Source organism: Hipposideros armiger, unplaced genomic scaffold (assembly GCF_001890085.2).
Source record: "Hipposideros armiger isolate ML-2016 unplaced genomic scaffold, ASM189008v1 scaffold_140, whole genome shotgun sequence".
NCBI classification, from domain to species: Eukaryota; Metazoa; Chordata; class Mammalia; order Chiroptera; family Hipposideridae; genus Hipposideros; species Hipposideros armiger.
The window spans coordinates 2,325,526-2,343,876 of record NW_017731490.1 but is presented as its reverse complement, the minus strand read 5'-3'; the positions used below and the strand labels follow the sequence as shown (position 1 = coordinate 2,343,876).

The 18,351-nt window shown below is 40.2% G+C and overlaps 1 protein-coding gene across 2 annotated transcripts in view; it reads left to right on the top strand.

Moving 5' to 3' along the window:
• MTRF1 (mitochondrial translation release factor 1) overlaps nt 1–18,351 on the top strand; it is a 44,269-nt gene that overhangs the window by 871 nt on the left and 25,047 nt on the right. Inside the window, exons 2-6 of one of the 2 annotated variants that reach the window (XM_019650383.1) lie at nt 11,170–11,307; nt 13,271–13,696; nt 14,884–14,975; nt 16,412–16,493; nt 16,658–16,765. In XM_019650383.1, coding sequence (XP_019505928.1) covers nt 11,271–11,307; nt 13,271–13,696; nt 14,884–14,975; nt 16,412–16,493; nt 16,658–16,765 — 745 coding nt within the window. In that variant the 5' untranslated portion in view covers nt 11,170–11,270. Of the gene's footprint in view, nt 1–11,169; nt 11,344–13,270; nt 13,697–14,883; nt 14,976–16,411; nt 16,494–16,657; nt 16,766–18,351 lie in introns of both variants that reach the window. The other variant, XM_019650384.1, reaches the window with a different exon arrangement.

Here is an 18,351-nt window from a genome sequence, read left to right as displayed (position 1 = left end):
AGAAGATAGCCTATCTCAAAACAAAAACAAAGCAGAAAAAGGTAAAATCGTGATAGAAATGTGTGAGTCTAGAAAGATATGGATATACATCGTTAACAAGAATAACCATACATAAAATGTAGGTTTAATATTAAGGAGTATGTAAATATTAGGCACATAAACATATATGTTCTGGATCTTAATTTGTGCATAGTCCTAAGACTGCAGCACAATTGTTGCATAATTGTGTTTAATGGACTGTCATCAGAGCTGGATTAGGGCTTATCTGATTTTTTTTCCCTCTAACCTCAGTTGGTTGGAGATGGGAGAACGTATCACAGGAATCTTTTTTTTTTTTTAAGATTTTTATTGAGGAATTGGGGGAGGGGAACAGTGTTGGGGAATTGAGGCAGGCGAACAGCCAAGTTGTCCTTCAATCTTAGTTGTATAGGGTGCAGCAAGCTCAGCTCCAAGTCCAATCGTGCCACTCAGCTCAAGGTACTGTGTTCAATTACTTGCAGGTGGGCATAGCCACCATCCCATATGGGAGTTGAACCAGCAGCCTCATTGAAGAGCACACGCTCTATCCACTGAGCCATCCGGGTGACAGGTCAGCTCAAGGTGCCGAGTTTAGTCTTAGTTGCAGGTGGGCATAGCCACCATCTCAAATAGGCAACCTTGTTGTTAGGAGCACGTGCTCTCACCAGCTGAGCCATCCTGCCACCTGTTGGCTGCTCAGCTCAGGTGCGGCTCACTGGCCTATTAGGGAATCAAACCGGCTACCCTGTTGCTCAGAGCTCACACTCTTGAGCAAGCTCTTAACCAACTGAGCCACTCAGCTGGCCCCCACAGGAATCTTTTAAAGTAGGCAAGGGACTGTTATTAAAAGGAGAGAAGTCCAGAAGGGCCTATGTGTTCTGGGTAGAAACTAGGCTTCCTGTCAAGCTGTTAGAGAGGTGAAACTTGGCTGGTTTGCACCTGAACTGGTGGTAGCCTGGACAGCTGAGCAGGGGCAGAGAAGTGCTGGCTCACTGCACCCTCACACCCAACCGCTCCCATAGTTCTACGCACTGTGTGCTCACCATAGCATTACTGTTCCTGAAAATTCTTTAGCTCCCAATTTACCTACATCCTCAGGAGTAAAGAGTTCATTGTGGAAAGAGTTGAGGTTCCAGTGCCCCAGTTGGGCCTTGACTTTCACAGGATATGGACTTTTCTGGAATGTACTTCAGTCAGCTCAAGCCACTCTGCCTCACCTCAAGGCAGATTTCAAAATGACAAATTGAAAGAAAGTAAAAGAGAAAACGGGGGCGGGGGGAAGCTTAATGCCAAGTAAATATTTGGAGACAGGTAGTGTTTATCTTTTATGAAAGTTTCCTGTGGGCCTTATCGAGCCTAACTTATTACAAATCATTAACTCTGTGATATCTGCCAGATCTTCACCATGGCTCTCCCTACCCCTAAATCAGGCAGCCTGTGCTGATTCTCATTTGCACTCTTCAGCGTCCCACCCACTGCCACCTTCTCCCGTTCCCACAGCCTTCCTAGCATCTCCAAGCAGTACAAAGGAAACATGCAACCCAAACAGTGAGGAATGGGTAGTTATAAAAACTCCTACTCAATATTCTCCTCATCCGTCTTTCACACCATGACACGCGATGCATGCATACCTTGGTTGTCTGCACCAGGATCGGGTGAGGGGAGAGGTGAGTAACTCCAAAGAATGCCAATGGAGTTGCTGGTAGTTGCAAACCGGAACCTTAGCACCCATAAACGCTGTAATGCATGCACAGTCAGAAAGCCTGGATTAGCCAGTGGCTGTAATTTTATTACTGACTTCCTGTTTAGTCTGCAGCAAATCTTGTTTCCACCTTTCAACAGAAAATGGGGTTATAATAACATTATTGTAATCTTTCACAGCAGGGTTCTGTGAATGTAATGCTTAGTCATTCTAAGCCGTAGTGAAAAACAAATGCAGTGTAAATCTGAACTCACTGTCTCAGGAAGAACGCTGAAGCCTCACTGGGGCAGGGTGGGCCTCCGCCCAGATGTTCCTTCCCGGTGCTTCCGGCAGGGTGGACCTCCTGTCGAATCATGCACACAGTAAAATTACAGTAACAACATCTAAAGACCTTAACACCTCCCGAAGCACTTGTTACGTGCATGAGATCGATGCCCACATGGGGCAAATCCCCCAGAGTGGGGATTCAAGTCCTTGGCTAAGAAGGTTCTTGGTTTTACATGGGAAAGAATTCAAACGTGAGCTGATATAGAATTTAAAGTGAAAGTAAGTTTATTTAGCAGAGAGTAAGTAAGGAAACCAGGACCACCCCACAGACAGAGTGGTGGTCTCTAATCACTAGTGGAAGAGAGACCCCCTTCATCCACTGGGTTGGGGTTTATATGCGTTTCTTGTTTCCATAGGAAACTTCTTGGTATGGGGAACTTCTGCAAGACTCAAGAAGAACGGGCAGGTTTACCTTTAACTTTTGGAAGGTACAGTCTATGGCTAGTTTGTATTGTAATAGGTTTAATTATGGGAATGGCCATAATGGAATTTGTCCTTGCTCAACAGGCTTCGATGGTCTGTTCTGTGTGATTGATTAACACGTGCCTGAGTTCTGGGTCTTGGAGCACGCAGGCAGCAGGCTTGGCATCCAACCTCCAAGTTCCTTCTTCTGTAAAAATAGTGCTCATGCCCGTTCCCAACATTAATATGGGCCAGGGATTCTCTTGCTGAGCCTAGTAGAGCCAAGGAGAAAGGAATTTAGGAAAGGATGTTCCTTAGTCCATACACATATACACAGCATATCTTACAGAGCCAGCTCACAGGGTAAAAATCAAGTACTTTGCTGCTCTTCCCTTAACCAATTTAATCATGAAAGTAAAGGCTGATGGGAAAAGAACTCATCAGATTGCGTAATGCCTTATGCCTCAGATGCCCTGACGTTTCTGCTCTCTACTTTCCGTGCTCTTGTTCCAGAGAAAGAAAACACACTTTGTCCCACCCCTGGAGCTCTTGATTCATCTCCTTTTGCTTTTCCTGGACTTTTATTCAGCAGTTATTCCCTTCCACCCCTGCTATATCTCATATTTTCTCCCTCCTTACATATCTCATATTCTAATGGGAGGAGACAGACAATAAACACATTTTAAAAAAAAAAAAGGTAATTCCAGACCTTGGGAAGTCCTAGGAAGGAAATAAAACAAGGTCATATGAGGACAATGGGGGTTGAGGAAAGGGCTGCTCTCTGTCAGGTACTCAGGAACGATCTCTGGGGGGTGGTGACATGTGAACAGAGACCTAAAGGAAGAGAAGGGAGTTAACAAGGTGAAAAGCAGGGATAGCACATTCTAGCTAAAGGGAATCACCTGCAAATTCCCTAATGCAGAAACAAGATTGGCATGGTCAGGGCATAAAAGAAACAGGAACTTCAGGTTCACGGAGAGGGCTGGAGGGTTGGGTGTGAGAGGGGAAGCGGAGTACAACAGGTCTGTGAAGCTGGGGGCAGGTTGTACAGGGTTTTCCATCTCAGGCAACATGGTTTGGTTTGATTTTATCCTATGTTCAGTGGAAGCCACTGAAGCATTTCAAGCAGGAAAGTGACATATCTGATTTATTTTTTAAAAGGCCACTCACACTACTTACAGAAAATGGACAAGAGAGAGATAATGGGGTTTCTTCTAGGAAAATGGCAACTCTATTTGTTTCTTAGGATTTGACTTCTGCTCCCAATAGTCTTCCGAAAATGTTCTCTGAAATACCACTAATTCATTTGTTCTACACCTAATTATTCAGCACAATGTGACTGGCAGCCTTTTAACAAACAAAAATAACTTCCCCTCATGAAGCGTACATGTTAAGGATTGCCTCGTGGCCAAATCCAAACATGTTTTCAGTCCACAGCTTCCTTAACCCCCAGGTAGCATTTCCCACAGTGGACCACCCAGTTCTTCCTGGCTTCTTCTGCCTGCGGTAAACAAGACCCTGCAGGATCCTGGGTTTCCTCCTGCCTCTCTTCCTACTCATTCTCGGGGTCCTCAATCAACTCCTCTTCTTCTCCTAAATGCTGGTTGTCTGACAATTCTGCTTTCTTGTCCAACAGCGACAATAAGGCATGTTCACCAAGCACCTGCTACTCACCAGCAAAGCAGAATTGATCAATTCTCCTGCCCCCATAGCTTCCACTGTTGACCCCAAGTTGATGATACCCAAGCCTTACTAAGGATGTTGTCTCTCCTTTTGTGTCTTCCTGTCCTCACTATCATAGGAGTTGGGGTAGCAGTGGGGGGAGTCAGCTTTTATCCTCATCCCACCTCCCCCTCCAAATCATAACTCTTCACCTTCGTGTAAGGAAAAGGAAACTTATTTTGAGTCTATACCCACAAACTCTATCATTCTCATCTTCTTTTTCTCTTGGTCACTATCCTTCATTCGTTCTTTGCCAAGTGACATTAGTCATCCTTTCAACTTCACTCCTAGTATCCATCTACTATGATTCCAGTATCTGTGTGGGTGGTTCAAAACCCTAGCCTTGGATAAATAAACTGTGGTACATCCAGACAGTGGAAAATTATTTAATACTAAAAAGAAATGAGCTATCAAGCCATGAAAAGACGCGGTAGGACCTTAAATTCATATTACTAAGTGAAGGAAGCCAATCTGAAAAAGCTGCATATTATGTGATTCCAGCTATGTGACATCCTGGAAAAGACAAACCATGGAGACTGTAAAAGGATCAATGGTTGCCAGGAGTTGGGGAGGGAAGGATGACTAGGCAGAGTACAGGATTTTTAGGGCAGTGAAACTGTTCTGTATGATACACGACGGTGGATACATCATGCCAGTATACATTTGTCTATACTTAGAGGGTGCATAACACCTAGGGTGAACCCTCATGTAAATTTTAGGCGATAATGATGTGTCATTGTGGGTTCATCAGTTGTAAAATATACTACTCTGGTGGGGGATATGGGAGATTTTGTGCATATGTGGGGGTAGGGGGTTTCCATATGGGAAATCTCTGTACCTGTCACTTAATTTTTCTGTGAACCTAAAACTGCTTTAAAAAATAAAGTCTTGTTTTTTTAATAAATCCCTAGCCTTACCATTTCTTGGTTTCATCTCCAAAGACCTTTTCCCTCTACTCTATTTTAACTACCCACCCCCATGGCCAGATTTTGAATCAGCAAGACCTAGTCCATCTCTTAAATCATAAATTACCCAATCTACTATCTTATTTCTCTAATTACTTTTTAAATGAGATTTGTCAGTATTCTTTTAACTCCAAGGAAACTTGTCACAGCAGGCATAACATATCTGTTATTGGAGATGAGATCCCAGCTTGTGGGGTCACATTGCGAGAGGTCTTTGTGCCACACATCGAGACGCCAGCATCCTGCCTCCAGCATGAAGCTAAGAGCTGTTGCTGTCATAGGGTTGTTCTGTGTACATCTGTAATTTATGACAATAATGACTTCAATCAGATTCTCTTAGGTACAATCCATGTTCTGATGACAATCTTCTATCGTTCTTTCAACAAACACTTGTTGATTCCTTAATAAGTGCCTATTCTCTCTTCAAGATGTAAGGGATCTAAGCTAAGTCACTCACTCTTCTACTCTCGCTTATCTAACCTGCCAGTTTCTGGGTCACACCATTTGTCCTTATCTAGTCAGCCATTCCACCCAAATTTGTTGAGCACCCATCTTCATGCACAGTTTTTCTCCTTTCTTCCCCTCAAGGCAAGAACAGTGCCTTCTGCCCTATGCAGAATGAGTTACTCCGTCTGTGCTTAGGAGGGAATACATGCCCACCTTCTTTGGAGACTTTACTCCTCTCTCCTTCATTCTCCCTTCCATCCTCAATTACTCTACTCATTTAGTGATAACTGTTATTGAGCACTTACCCTGTACCAGGCACTCTACATAATGTGCTATTTCTTATTGAATCCTCATGAAAATCCTATGAGGAAAAATACTATTATCCCCTTTTTACAAATGAGAACTGAAGTTTATTCTTTTTTTTCATTGTTTTTTTGTTGTTATTTTTTGTTTTGTTGTTTTTATTATTTTTCTGAGAACTGAAGATTAAAAAAAGTAAATTGGCACAAACTTACAAAACTAAGAAGTAAGGGCCATTTTACCAAAGCTCATGGATGTACCCACTATGCTCCACTGCCTCCGGCAGCATAACTGATTACCTTCCATGCACCCTTGGGGAGCTCCCTTCAACTCATTTTCTGCATAGCTGCCAAGGGAATCTGTATCAATTTCCTATTGCTACTGTAACAAATGCCACAAACTTGGTGGCTTAAAGCAACACACATTTGTTATCTTACAGCTCTGGAGGTAAGAAGTCTGAAATGTGTCTACAGGACCCATGTTCCTTTTAGAGGATCTAAAATGGAATTCATTTCCTTGCCTTTTCCAGCTTCTCAAGGCTGCCTACATTCCTGGGCTCATGGCCATTTCCTCCAATTTCAAAGCCAACAGCATAGACCCAGTCAGATGTGTCTGCCAAATTGGTTTGTGTTGGGGCAATTTTGCCCTCAAATAAGTTACTGAAAACACCTTCGGTTTTCAAAGATTTTTTTTTAATTGAAAAATAAGGTTTTTAAGAACTTTTTGGATTTGGAAATTTCAGAGAATTGTATTATTAAAGTTAAAAGAAAAAAGAGAATGTACAGCATAAGGACTATAGTCAATAATATTGGGATAGTGTGATACAGTGTCAGATGGTTGCTGAACTTACAGTGATCACTTCTTTAGGTATAGAAATGTTGAATAACTATGGTGTAAACCTGAAACTAACATAATACTGCATATTAGCTATATCTTAACGTAAAAATCTAAAAATAAAACAAAAAAAATGAGATTGAAGTAGAATTTGGAAATTCTGGAAATCGTTCAGAAAACAAGCTTTTGATTTTGATTGCCTCTCCTCTTTTTCAAAATCTTAATTTTTTCCTTTTAAAAATTTCAAAGCAAGGGCAACAAACCATTGATGAGGGAAAGTTTCTCTTTATAGTGGTTCCAGCTAATAAATGAAGATAGAATGATAAAATGATAAAATAGCACCATTTTGAAACCGCTAATGAAATAACGGATTGAGGCACTTGTGAGCTTCTAGCATAATTTTTAAAAGACACGACTAAATATTTTGCACCTTCCATTGGAAGTAGCTAACTCATCTATGAAATAGTTTTGCCAAAAAAAATGTAAACCTGAGTCTGATCAAGCTTCTAGACCTGTTTATAGGAAATATAGAGGGGGAAAGGAGCAGGATAAACACAAGTCTACAGCAATCTAGACAGTGTGAAACTCCTCCAGGCAAAAGATCCAGTTTCTTCAACAAACATACTGCAAAGAAAAAAACAAAAAGAGGGGTGAACCTGTAGATGAAAACAAGCCAAAACTAGAGCCATAAATTGCAATGTATGGACCTTATCTGAACCCTGATATGGACAAGCAACCTGTCTAAAAAGAGAAAAAGAAGAACAAAATGTGACACAGTCAGGAAAATTTGAACACTGACTAGATATTTGATAATATTAAGCATTTTTTAATTTTTAAGGTAATTACATATTTTTTAAGTCTTCACTTCTGGAGCTACATACTAAAATATTTACAGATGAGAAAATGATGTTTCATATTTGCTTCAAAATAATACAGAGAGGATAAGGAATAGGGGGAAGGAGGAGGAACCACTGAATTAATAACTGTTGAGAATCCATGATGGGTCCATGAGGATTCATTATACTGTTGTATTTTTGAACATTTGAAAATTTTCATAATAAAAACAGGAAAAGGGCTGGCCAAGTGGCTTGTCAGTTAAGAGTTGGCTTGGGAGCACGGGCTCTGAGCAGCAGGGACCCAGTTCGGATCCCACATGGGCCAGTGACGCTGTGCCCTCTACAGCTAAGATGGTGAACAACAGCTCAACCTGGAGCTGGGCTGTGTGAGTGGCCGGCAGCTGGGGTGAGCCGCCGTGAGCAGCTGTCCAATGGCCAGTGAGCAACTGCTTCTCCCCCTGGAGGAGCGCAATGATCACGATACCAACATGGGCCAGTGAAGCGACGTCCTCCACAACTAGACTGAAGAACAAAAGGACAGCAACTTGTCTGTTCCCCTTCCCCCAATTCCCCAACACTGTTCCCTCCCCCAGTTCCCCAATAAAATAAAATAAATAAAAAATAAATTTAAAAAATAAAATAAAATAAAGAGGAAAAAATTAAAGATATGTATATCTACACACACACACACACACACACAGAATGTAGACCACTTTGAATTTAAGTTGAAAAACACTATAATGCTTATAAAGAGTATTTGAAAACTATTCATAAAGCCTATTTGAAAGAGAAAAAGATGAGAAAATAAAATTTATCAAGATGGAGATTTGAAAATGTACAATTTAAAACCAAAGCAAATGATTTAAAAAAAATATTTAGGATGATAGGTGGAAGAGAAATTTAGGATGATAGATGGAGAGATGAAGTTGTAAGAGATAGCATTAAATGGCCTTGTTAACAAAGTTGACTTTAACTTAGGCTAATACTAGTATAGGGGAGTAAAATGTAATTGCCAGAATTAGTTAGTCTATAAACTGTCTTAGCTTTTTTTTTTTTTTTTCTTTAAGAGTAAAAGGGAGATAGTAGGTTGACCTTTCAGGGCCTCAAACATCTCTGACTGAAAATGATTTGAGGAATGTAGTTTCAATAATGTCAGCAGGTGGCGCATTTCATAGCAGGTTTTCAAGCTAAGAAACATTTAAGAACCAGTACGAATATATATTCATATAAGACAAGCGATCTTGGGCCAGCTGAGTGGCTCAGTTGGTTAAGAGCGCAAGCTCTGAGCAACAGGGTCGCTGGTTCAAGTCCCACATGGGCCACTGAGCTGCACCCAAGCTGAGCTGCCGCTGAGCTGCCAACAATGTGGCAGGATGGCTCAGCTGGTAAGAGCATGTGCTCCTAACAACAAGGATGCCGGTTTGACTCCCGCATGGGATGGTGGGCTATGCCCATCCACAACTAAGATTGAAGGACAACAACAAAGCTGTTCCCCTTGCCCAATTCCCCAACACCGTTCCTCTTCCCCCAATTCCCCAATAAAATCTTTAAAAACAAACAAACAAAAAACATGGAGGAAGCAGCAGTATTTATAGTACCAAGTGTAAATGTCCTTTGGGTTTTTTGTTTTGTTTTTTAATTGAGGAATAATATACATAAAGTGCACAAAGTTTCATGTATATCTCAATAAATTTTTACATATGAAAGTGTCTTAATCTGCTTGGACTTCCATAACAAAATACCACAGACTGAGTGGCTTAAACAACAGAAATTCATTTCTCGCAGTTTTGGAGTCTGTAAAGTACAAGATCGAGGTGTTAGCAAGCTATGTTTCATTCTGAACCCTCTTCTCTTGGCTTGTACGTGGCTGCCATCTTACTGTGTGCTCTCCTGACCTGTTTGTGCTTGAGGAGGGACTAGGGGGAAAGGGAGAGGCCTAAAAAGCTCTTTGGTGTCTCTTCTTTTAAGGGCACTATCCTATCAGATCAAGGTTCCACCTTTATGACCTCATTTAACCTTCATCACCTCCTTAAAGGCCCTATCTCCAGGGCAGTCACATTGAGGGGTAGCTTCAACATATTGAATTTGGGGGTCAGGGGGGCCGGACACAATTCAGTTCATAGCAGTAAGTCTTATTTTTTAAGGAGAATAAAGCTTTATATATACAATACCTAATTGATATATCTACACACAAAAATCAAAATAAAGAAATAAACGGTTTTTTGGGTAATTTAGGAGAATGGCTTGTATGGTCCTTTGGAATTAGTTTCCTGCTGGAATATGAGCTCCACGTGAGCAAAGATTTTTGTCTCTTCTATTCATTGCTAAATTCTCAAATCTAGAACAGTGAAGAGCATATAACTAGTGCTCAATATTTACTGAATGAATGATTGAATGTTTTCTTTTTTCTTTTTTTTTTTTTGAGGAGGGAGGCATTATCAGATTGTAGGAGCCACAGATCGTTGAGATAGGTTGCCTTGATTGAATCTTGGCTCTATCACTTAGAAGTTCTTTTACCTTGAACAAGTTACTAAAGCTCTGTGCTTTAGTTTTCTCTTCTGCAAAATGGGTATTCTAGAGTTGTTGTAAAGATTAAATTAATTTACAGGTTTAAACCATGTAGAATAGTATCTAATATGTAGTATGTAGCAGTACTTTGAAGTAGGTAATGTTAGATATTTACATTTATGACTAATTCTCCTTTTTACATATATGATCATAACCTAAGAAAATATCCTTTGAAGTTGGTATATGGAATTATTTTTGCCTTTGCTTTTCGGGAAAAAATATTGAGGCATAGAGATCAAATAACTTATAAATGTGATCGCTAGGGGCTGTATCCCACTGGAATATTCCAAGTAAGGCAATATGCTTGCATTTCCCTGGAATCATTTATTATTTGGATGTTTTCATTCTGTGTTTAATCATTAGTTTACAAGCTATGAACCAAGTTGAGCCATTAAATTCTGTTATGTGCGTGCAACATCTTATAAAATCACTAATTTGTAGATAGTCTATCGTTTGGATCCCATTATGTCTTTTAAAAATACAAATTTATAGTCTCATTTAGTTATTTGATATTTTCTTAGGCAATGAAAGCTGAAAGTATAGCTATTAACATGCAGAAATACCCTAAATTTTTGAATGATGAAAAGGAGGTCCTCATAAAAAAAATTAAGGAATCACTGTATAAGTGGCTCCACATATAAGGATATTCTCGTAACTGTATATTAACATATTATAAATCTTGATCTCTTAATCGGAATTGTAGAGAATCTCTCTCCAGATTTGGGCTGAAAATGTGAAAACCAAAGCCCCACCTTTGCCTGGGTGGGGAGAGCGGGGTTGTGCCTGTCCGGAGATAAACTACAACTCCCAGGATTCCCGGGCGGGGAGCTCCTGGGAGTTGTAGTTCATACAACACTCCCGGCCCGCCGTCTCGCGCCCCCGCCTCCCCAGCCCCGACGCTCTTCTCATCGCAACCCAAGCACCGGGCCCCGGCTGGAGATAAGTACGCTGCTTGATTGTCTCATGGGAAGTTTTCTCTCCTTATCATTTTTTTTTTCTTTCTCGCTGTCATTTTTCTCTTTTGCTTCCTCTGTTACTCATGCCCAAGGACTACTCCTCTGGAGGTGTCAAACGGAGGTGGAACTGCCAATCAAGTATTAACCCGGAAGAAGTGACCCAGGAAGTTAAAATGATTCCGTGTCTGTCGGGATGAAATGTAGCGGGTTACGGGAAGGTTCCGACCTCAGTAAGGGAAGCTAACGTCCTTTCTTCTTCATTTTAGGTACTCATAATTCGTTTCTCCTTTATAATTTTAAAAAGTCGTTTCTCTTTCTCCAGTTTTCCCCCCATGTTCCCGCCTTATGGGATCACTCCACATACTGAGTTACACAGTATGGCTTACATGTGCTGCTCTCGCCAGGGTTTAGTGTCACTTTTGACATGCTGGCGCTGAGAATTGTTCCTAGAGGATCAGAGTAATCCTGTTACCGTGATGGGTGAGGGAGAAGACGTGCCGCTCTCAGGCATAGATAATCCTAGAGAGTAAACGTCTTGGTTTTTTTTTTTAAGATTTTTATTGGGGAATTGGGGGAGGGGCGGACAGATAAGGTGCTGTCCTTTTGTTCTTCAGTCTAGTTGTAGAGGAAGTCGCTTCACTGGCCCATGTTGGTATTATCAGTGCGCTCTTCCTGGGTGAGGCAGTCGCTGGCAGGCCATTGGACAGCAGCTCACCCCGGCTGCCAGCCACTGCCGGTAGCTCATGGCAGCCCACTGCAGCGTCACTGTAGCCTTTGCTTGCCCTGTCGACTCATGGCAGCCCAGCTCCAGGTCGAGCTGTTGTTCACCATCTTAGCTGTAGAGGGCACAGCGGCACTGGCCCTCAATGTGGGATCCAAACCAGGGGCCCTGCTGTTCAGAGCTGGTGTCCCAAGCCGGCTCTTAACCAACTTGCCAATTGGCCAGCCCCGTCTTGGGTTTTCCCCCACCTTAACATTGAGGTTCATGACCTTGAGAGTTACTCATTCTACTACTGCTTCTAAGATGGAAATTTTAGCTAGAAGCATTCTAACGAAAATGTTTGCCATCCTTTTCTGTCTGTTTTCAGTTGGACACATCTCTGTTGTGCTTGAGCTTAGATGTAAAGACACACAGAAGCTTCTGCTGGAGGACTGTAGCATTTGTGGTTACTGGGCATTGGTGTATTCTTCCACAGCCCTTTTCCCAATGTGATTCAGTATATTAAAATTTATTAGTACAACCCTGCAAACTGAATATTTTAGAGACTAATCTGAATATTTTGTTTCCTAAGAGATTATGATGTATAAGTTAGTAGACTTCTAATTATCAAATGAGCTGGTATATGAATATATCTCTTAGCATAGTAGGAACACCAGAGACAGTAAATGTTTATTTTGATAAATTTTGACCCTTATTTCAACTTTGAACCTCAGGATTTTAAGGGCAAAGTGTTTTTCTTTTTCCTTTTTTTCTTTTTCTTTAGCTGAGCCATCCTGCCACCTATTGGCAGCTCAGCAGCAGCTCAGCTTGGGCCGGGAATCGAATCAGCAACCCTTTTGCTCAGAGCTTGCACTCTTGAGCGACCTCTTAACCAACTGAGCCACTCAGCCAGCCCGCCAAGTGTTTTTCTTAGACCGCTTTATCTTTTCCCTTTCTTAATAAAACCATTGTGTACTTTTGTTAGCTCTTGATTATCTCTGTTACAGGGGAGAACAAGTAATCATAGTACACAGCCAATTTAACCTAACCTAAAATTAAAGAATTAGACAAGAAAATTGTTACTATTTCCTTCAAACTGTTGAAGTCTATGAGTATGTGAACCACCTAAAGTTTGCGTGATTCTTTTATACCTTTCATGTGCTTGTTCACATACTCAATTCTAGATTCTGGATACTTTCTAGAAAATAGCTGATTTAACCCATTCTATTGATATATTTATTGGTTACACTTCTATTCATTTGCCGTAGTTAATTATATATGTTAAGTGGGTAGAAAACAGTGCTGTCTTTATTTTAATATGTTCTTTTCAGAGGTTTGAAAAATTGTTTTCTTTTTGTGGATTATGAAATTTGGGGACTGTGTTTAGAGCTGGCTGAGGCAGTGAACTTAGCAAGATTTCTTGAGGTTCCGTCCAGCTTTATTATATGTGTAGAGTTGGCTTTTTTTTTCAGATTGTGTTTATTATATTTCAGATGCTGAGATGAGTCGTCACCTCTGTGTTTGGCTTTTTAGACATCCACCTCTTCATGGTCACCACCAGTGCCACACTCGCCGCTTTTCTTATCAATGCACACAGACACATCTTGATACAAGTCTGTTGGTTTTTAGAAGAAACAGGAATCGTATTCTCCATCATCTGTTAAATAAGAATTGGTCCAGGAGGTACTGTCATCAAGACACCAGCATGCTCTGGAAACATAAAGCGCTGCAGAAGTATATGGAGGACCTGAATAAAGAGTACCAAACACTCGATCAGTGTTTGCAGCATATCTCTGTGAATCAAGGGGACCAAAGGTCCTTGAATCGAAGACATGCTGAGTTGGCACCACTTGTCACCATTTACCAAGAAATTCAGGAGGCGGAACAAACAATTGAAGAATTAGAATCAATGTGTAAAAGTAGGTAAAAGACATGTGTGTACAAGATTGATTTTCTAAGTGAAACTTTTATTGAACTTAGTCTTTTAAAAAGCCTGCAAGTGATAAGCTGTACACATGGAAAGGACAGGAACAAGGAGGGGGCGGTGGGGGGACTGGAGAAAGAAAAATACTTTTTAAGATTATAAAAGAGTAGTTTAGGCCTTTGATCTATTTGAGTTAATTTTGTATATGATCAGAGAGGTGTTACTTTTAATTTTAGTACCTCTTAATATTGCTATTACCTTAACGCTTTTTCTCTTAGGAAAATTTTCCAAAATATGCAGAAGCTGAGAGCTAGGCATAATAGACTAACCTGGGATTCAGCATTTATCCAGATTTTGTTGGTGGTGTTTAGTTTCTAAACGTTCTTCTGTGTTCCATTCTGCTTAATGAAGCCTTAGAGATGTTAAGCAATGTCAAGGCCATTCATAGTTATACCCGTGACAACCTGGATATCCAAAGCCTTACATATTCCTGCCTTCTATTGGTAACACCACAAATATCTCACCACGTTTAATGAGGATTGTTTTTTACTCTTTTGCATAATGCCACTCAAGTTTGTAGTTAATTAGTTTTGGGGAAGTTACTTGCTCATAGTAGGAGCTAACTGAATGCTTTCTAAGTTAAATCGACATAACTTCATTCAGCCTAGGTTGTATCATGTGTAATTAGATTGGATTAGATTGTTTCTAAAGTGTCTTCTAGGTTTACAATTCTGCTATTCTATAATAATAGTGATACCAGCTAAATTTACTCTACAAAAGTGGAGGCTCTAGCCATGTTAGGTTACTCAGTGTTCTGAATAATGGCTGCCACTTTTAGACGAGAAGTGGCCACCCCAGTTTACTCTGAAACTTTCCTTATCTGGATTTATATTTAATTAGCGAGTCCCTTTTTAAACATATTTCATTGATCGCTGATTTCTATAATTACTTGTAGACACTGAAATCACAAGCTCTTTGGGGCTCTTTTCACACTGGATTTTTTTTAACATACTTAACAAATACTTGTTAATTGACGTTCTCTAACTCTTCTGTTCTTTTTATAATCCCTTGCCTTCACAACTGAAATAAAATTTAGTAGGCAGAGATTAGGTAGCTACGTATGTAAGAGTTTCGCTGTAAGTATTTAAAAACTTTTACCTTATTACTGTTGCTGGTTTGTAGGTCTGAATAAACAAGATGAAAAGCAGTTACAAGAACTTGCATTGGAAGAGAGGCAAACCATTGCTCAAAAAATCAATATGTTATACAGTGAGGTATGTTTTAGGAGGTAAACTAATCTCAATCAAGTGAATATAAAGGAATCCTGGTCTTGCTAAACTATTCGTTGGTGCTCAGAGTACTTTCCAAACACCAGTTTCTTAAGTCTTCTCTTATTTTCTGATAAGTGATTATACTGAGTCTAGTGCTATAATTGGCTACAGAGTGAGATTGAAGAGATTGTGATATAAAAAAGTAAAACACCCCCCACTTCCCAGCAACAATATTCTAAACTCGAATTATTAACTTGCCAGTGAAGGAAACACATGCTGATACAGAAATTTAGTTCACTAAGATGGGGATGAGGGGTTTTAAGTCTTAGAAAGAGGGACTGACTGGTTTATGGTGACTGTGTTAATTGAGGATTGAAAATTTGCATGCTGGGTAGGATGGATCGAATCCAAGGTTGTGTGACAGTTGGTTAACACAAGTCTTTAGCTTCCTCCAGCTTAGTGATAATTTGTCGACAAGACAATGAAAATCACACTACTGCACACCACGTGCCCCTCTGTCACATTTGCCACCCTGCCTTCAGTCTTCCCTACTCTGGGAATCCAGTAGAGGGGCTTGCTGAGAGTTGAGGGGGACAAGGTGGAGGTCTCCGTTATTTTTGTCACTGATTTAACCAGCTAATCAAGGGCAGAAGTAAGATGTCTGGCTTTTAGTCTAATGTACTCTCCCGCAGACTGTCATTTCTAGCGGAGATGGAGTATTTCAGAAATTGACAGTATGGGGAATCATGACACATCGGTACTTGTAGTTTGACTTGAAAGCTTTTTCAGTAATAATGAAAATAAAATTGCTTCCCTCTCCTCCCTAAGAGAAAAGTTGGTTTCTTTTTTAGGAAGCCCCCCCCCCCACCTTTGTTTTCTTGTCACAGCTAAGAAACTATCTGAGCCTTATCTGGGGTGTTCTCAACATGCTCTTTAAACAGAGTGACGCCACTGAGAAGTTGGGTACACGGGGCACAGCCTGAGGTCCGCCGTCCTCTGTGGCAGGAGAGAACACGCAATCATATGTAAAAGTCCTCATTTTCTTGAAGACTTTCAAAGCTTTACTTCATTCATTAGATGAAAGAAACCACTGTTCAGAACTAATAAGAGGCAAAATCTAAAGAAAATTGAATGGAACACTCTGAACTTTGATCTAAACTTCTGCATTTTAGAAAATGAAGATAATCTGATAGTATTGTAGAGAATACCCTGACAAGTAACTTCATTGTTAGCATGAATTGATGACTTATTTTAGGTCTAATTAGATCTACTTATTAAAGCATTTTTGGACTAGACCTCATTGGGATGCTATATGATTTTGTTAATTACTGATTTTTTTTTTTTTTAAGTTTGGGTTCTTTTATCTAAGTTCAAGTTATAATGGTACATATACCATGGAACATATACACACTAATGCTTACATTTTTTCACTTGTTTAGCTTTTCCAGAGTCTAGTGCCGAAAGAGAAATATGACAAAAATGATGTTATTTTAGAGGTGACATCTGGAAGAACCACTGGAGGTCAGTGGAATGATTTTATTGTAAATAATCGAAAAAGCATCTAAATTTGACTTTGATGTGACACACCGTAGCTTTAGAAGTCTGCAAAATGTGTTTCACTTGTGAAGTTGTGATTCCTCATTTCATAATTTGTGCTGACTGAAAATGTTTTTATTTTCTTTTAGGTGATATCTGCCAACAGTTTACCCGGGAAATATTTGACATGTACCAGAATTATTCAAGCTATAAACACTGGAAGTTTGAACTTCTGAATTACACACCAGCTGATTATGGTAGGCATATTTGAGGATTTTGTCCATAGATGATGCTGAAAATTATTTTTCCTCTGAACTTGATTAGAACCATGTCTTATATTTGAAACATTTGATCTACTAAATACTGTGTCATAGACTCATCAATCACAGTGGCTTACTCTAGTAGAGTTCTTAACTGGGGGAAGAGAAGGGGAAGGGGAGGTACCCTCCTAGGCACTAGGCAGGAATATCTGAATGAGAGAAAATTTAGATAGGTATACGAGTATATTTTACCTTGAAAATCATTGCTCTGTTGTTCAAAGCGAAGATATATTAACGTCTTTACTCTAAAGAACTTTATCACTTATGTGATAGATCATTGGAAGTTTTATCAGTTAGACTAAGTAGCTAACAATGTGTTATATTTTTATGGGAATGCAGTAAAAACTCATCATTTGTCTTTATTTTCAGAAAGCTTCCACTCTAGTTGGGCTGATAAAAACTTACACAACGTGAACAAGAACAAATAATGCAAGTCCTTAAACTTGCAAGTATGTTAAATCAGAACATCTCATAGTGAATTTTTCTTCCCACTCTTTTAATCCATCTGGAAGTAACTGTCTGCTTGGTTACACAGCGATACACTGTAGTAGGCAGAGGGGTCATGAGTAATACACCACAAGCTGCCAAAGTTGGGAAACAGGATTCACGTATGTTAACAATCTAGGGAAAGGAAAACCAGTATCTGGCAGAGGGAAGGTGCGCTTGGTACAGATTTGAAATACAGCCAGTGGGGTCAGAAAGGAGCCACCTGAGCAGCTGCGTGGTGGTGGGAAGGGTCCTGGTGTGCGCGGGTCAAGGAGGAAGCCAGTTGACCTAGAGCACATTTGTCCCAGGAAGTAACAGGAAATAGGTTTGAGAGGGTAGAGTTTGAACAGCCTTGAAAGCGGAACAGGCCCCGGTTGTTAGGGAATCGGGAGTTGTTGAAGATTTTTATTATCAAGAATATTATTTGGTAAATACATGTTTTAAGAAGATTATTTTGACACAATATAAAGAATGGATTGAAGAGGTGAGGTTTCAGGCAGACTGCAGAGCGGTTATTAGAGGAATCCAGGTATAACTAAGAGTTAGCATTTGGAGTAGGGAGACATGCAGGAGACCTACAGAGAAGCATGGGCAAAATTTGGTAACTGACTGGATACAAGAGGGGCTGTTGCTCGCCCAGAATGTCTTGTGTGCAGTGTAGGTTGTTTGGTCCTGTGAGATGGGTACTATTAATCCCATTTTACAGATGATGATCTAAGCTCAGAGAGTACCTAATCCAAGATCTCACAATAAGTAATGGCAATCCTGGGATCCAATTTAAGTGTGTCTGATTCAGAGCCAACCCCACATCCCATTAGTCTATTCTGACACAAAGGAGATGAACCACAGGGAGTCTAATCTTTCTAGCCGGCAAGACTGCCATATTCATTCATATCGCTGAATAGAAGTTGGAAAGCAGGACCCATTTAAGAAGAATAATGATAAGTGGTTTTTGAATTATTAAGTTTGTGGTTATACTGAGCATCCATTTAGAAATACCCAGTAAATGATGAAATTGTGTAACCAGAGCTTATGTG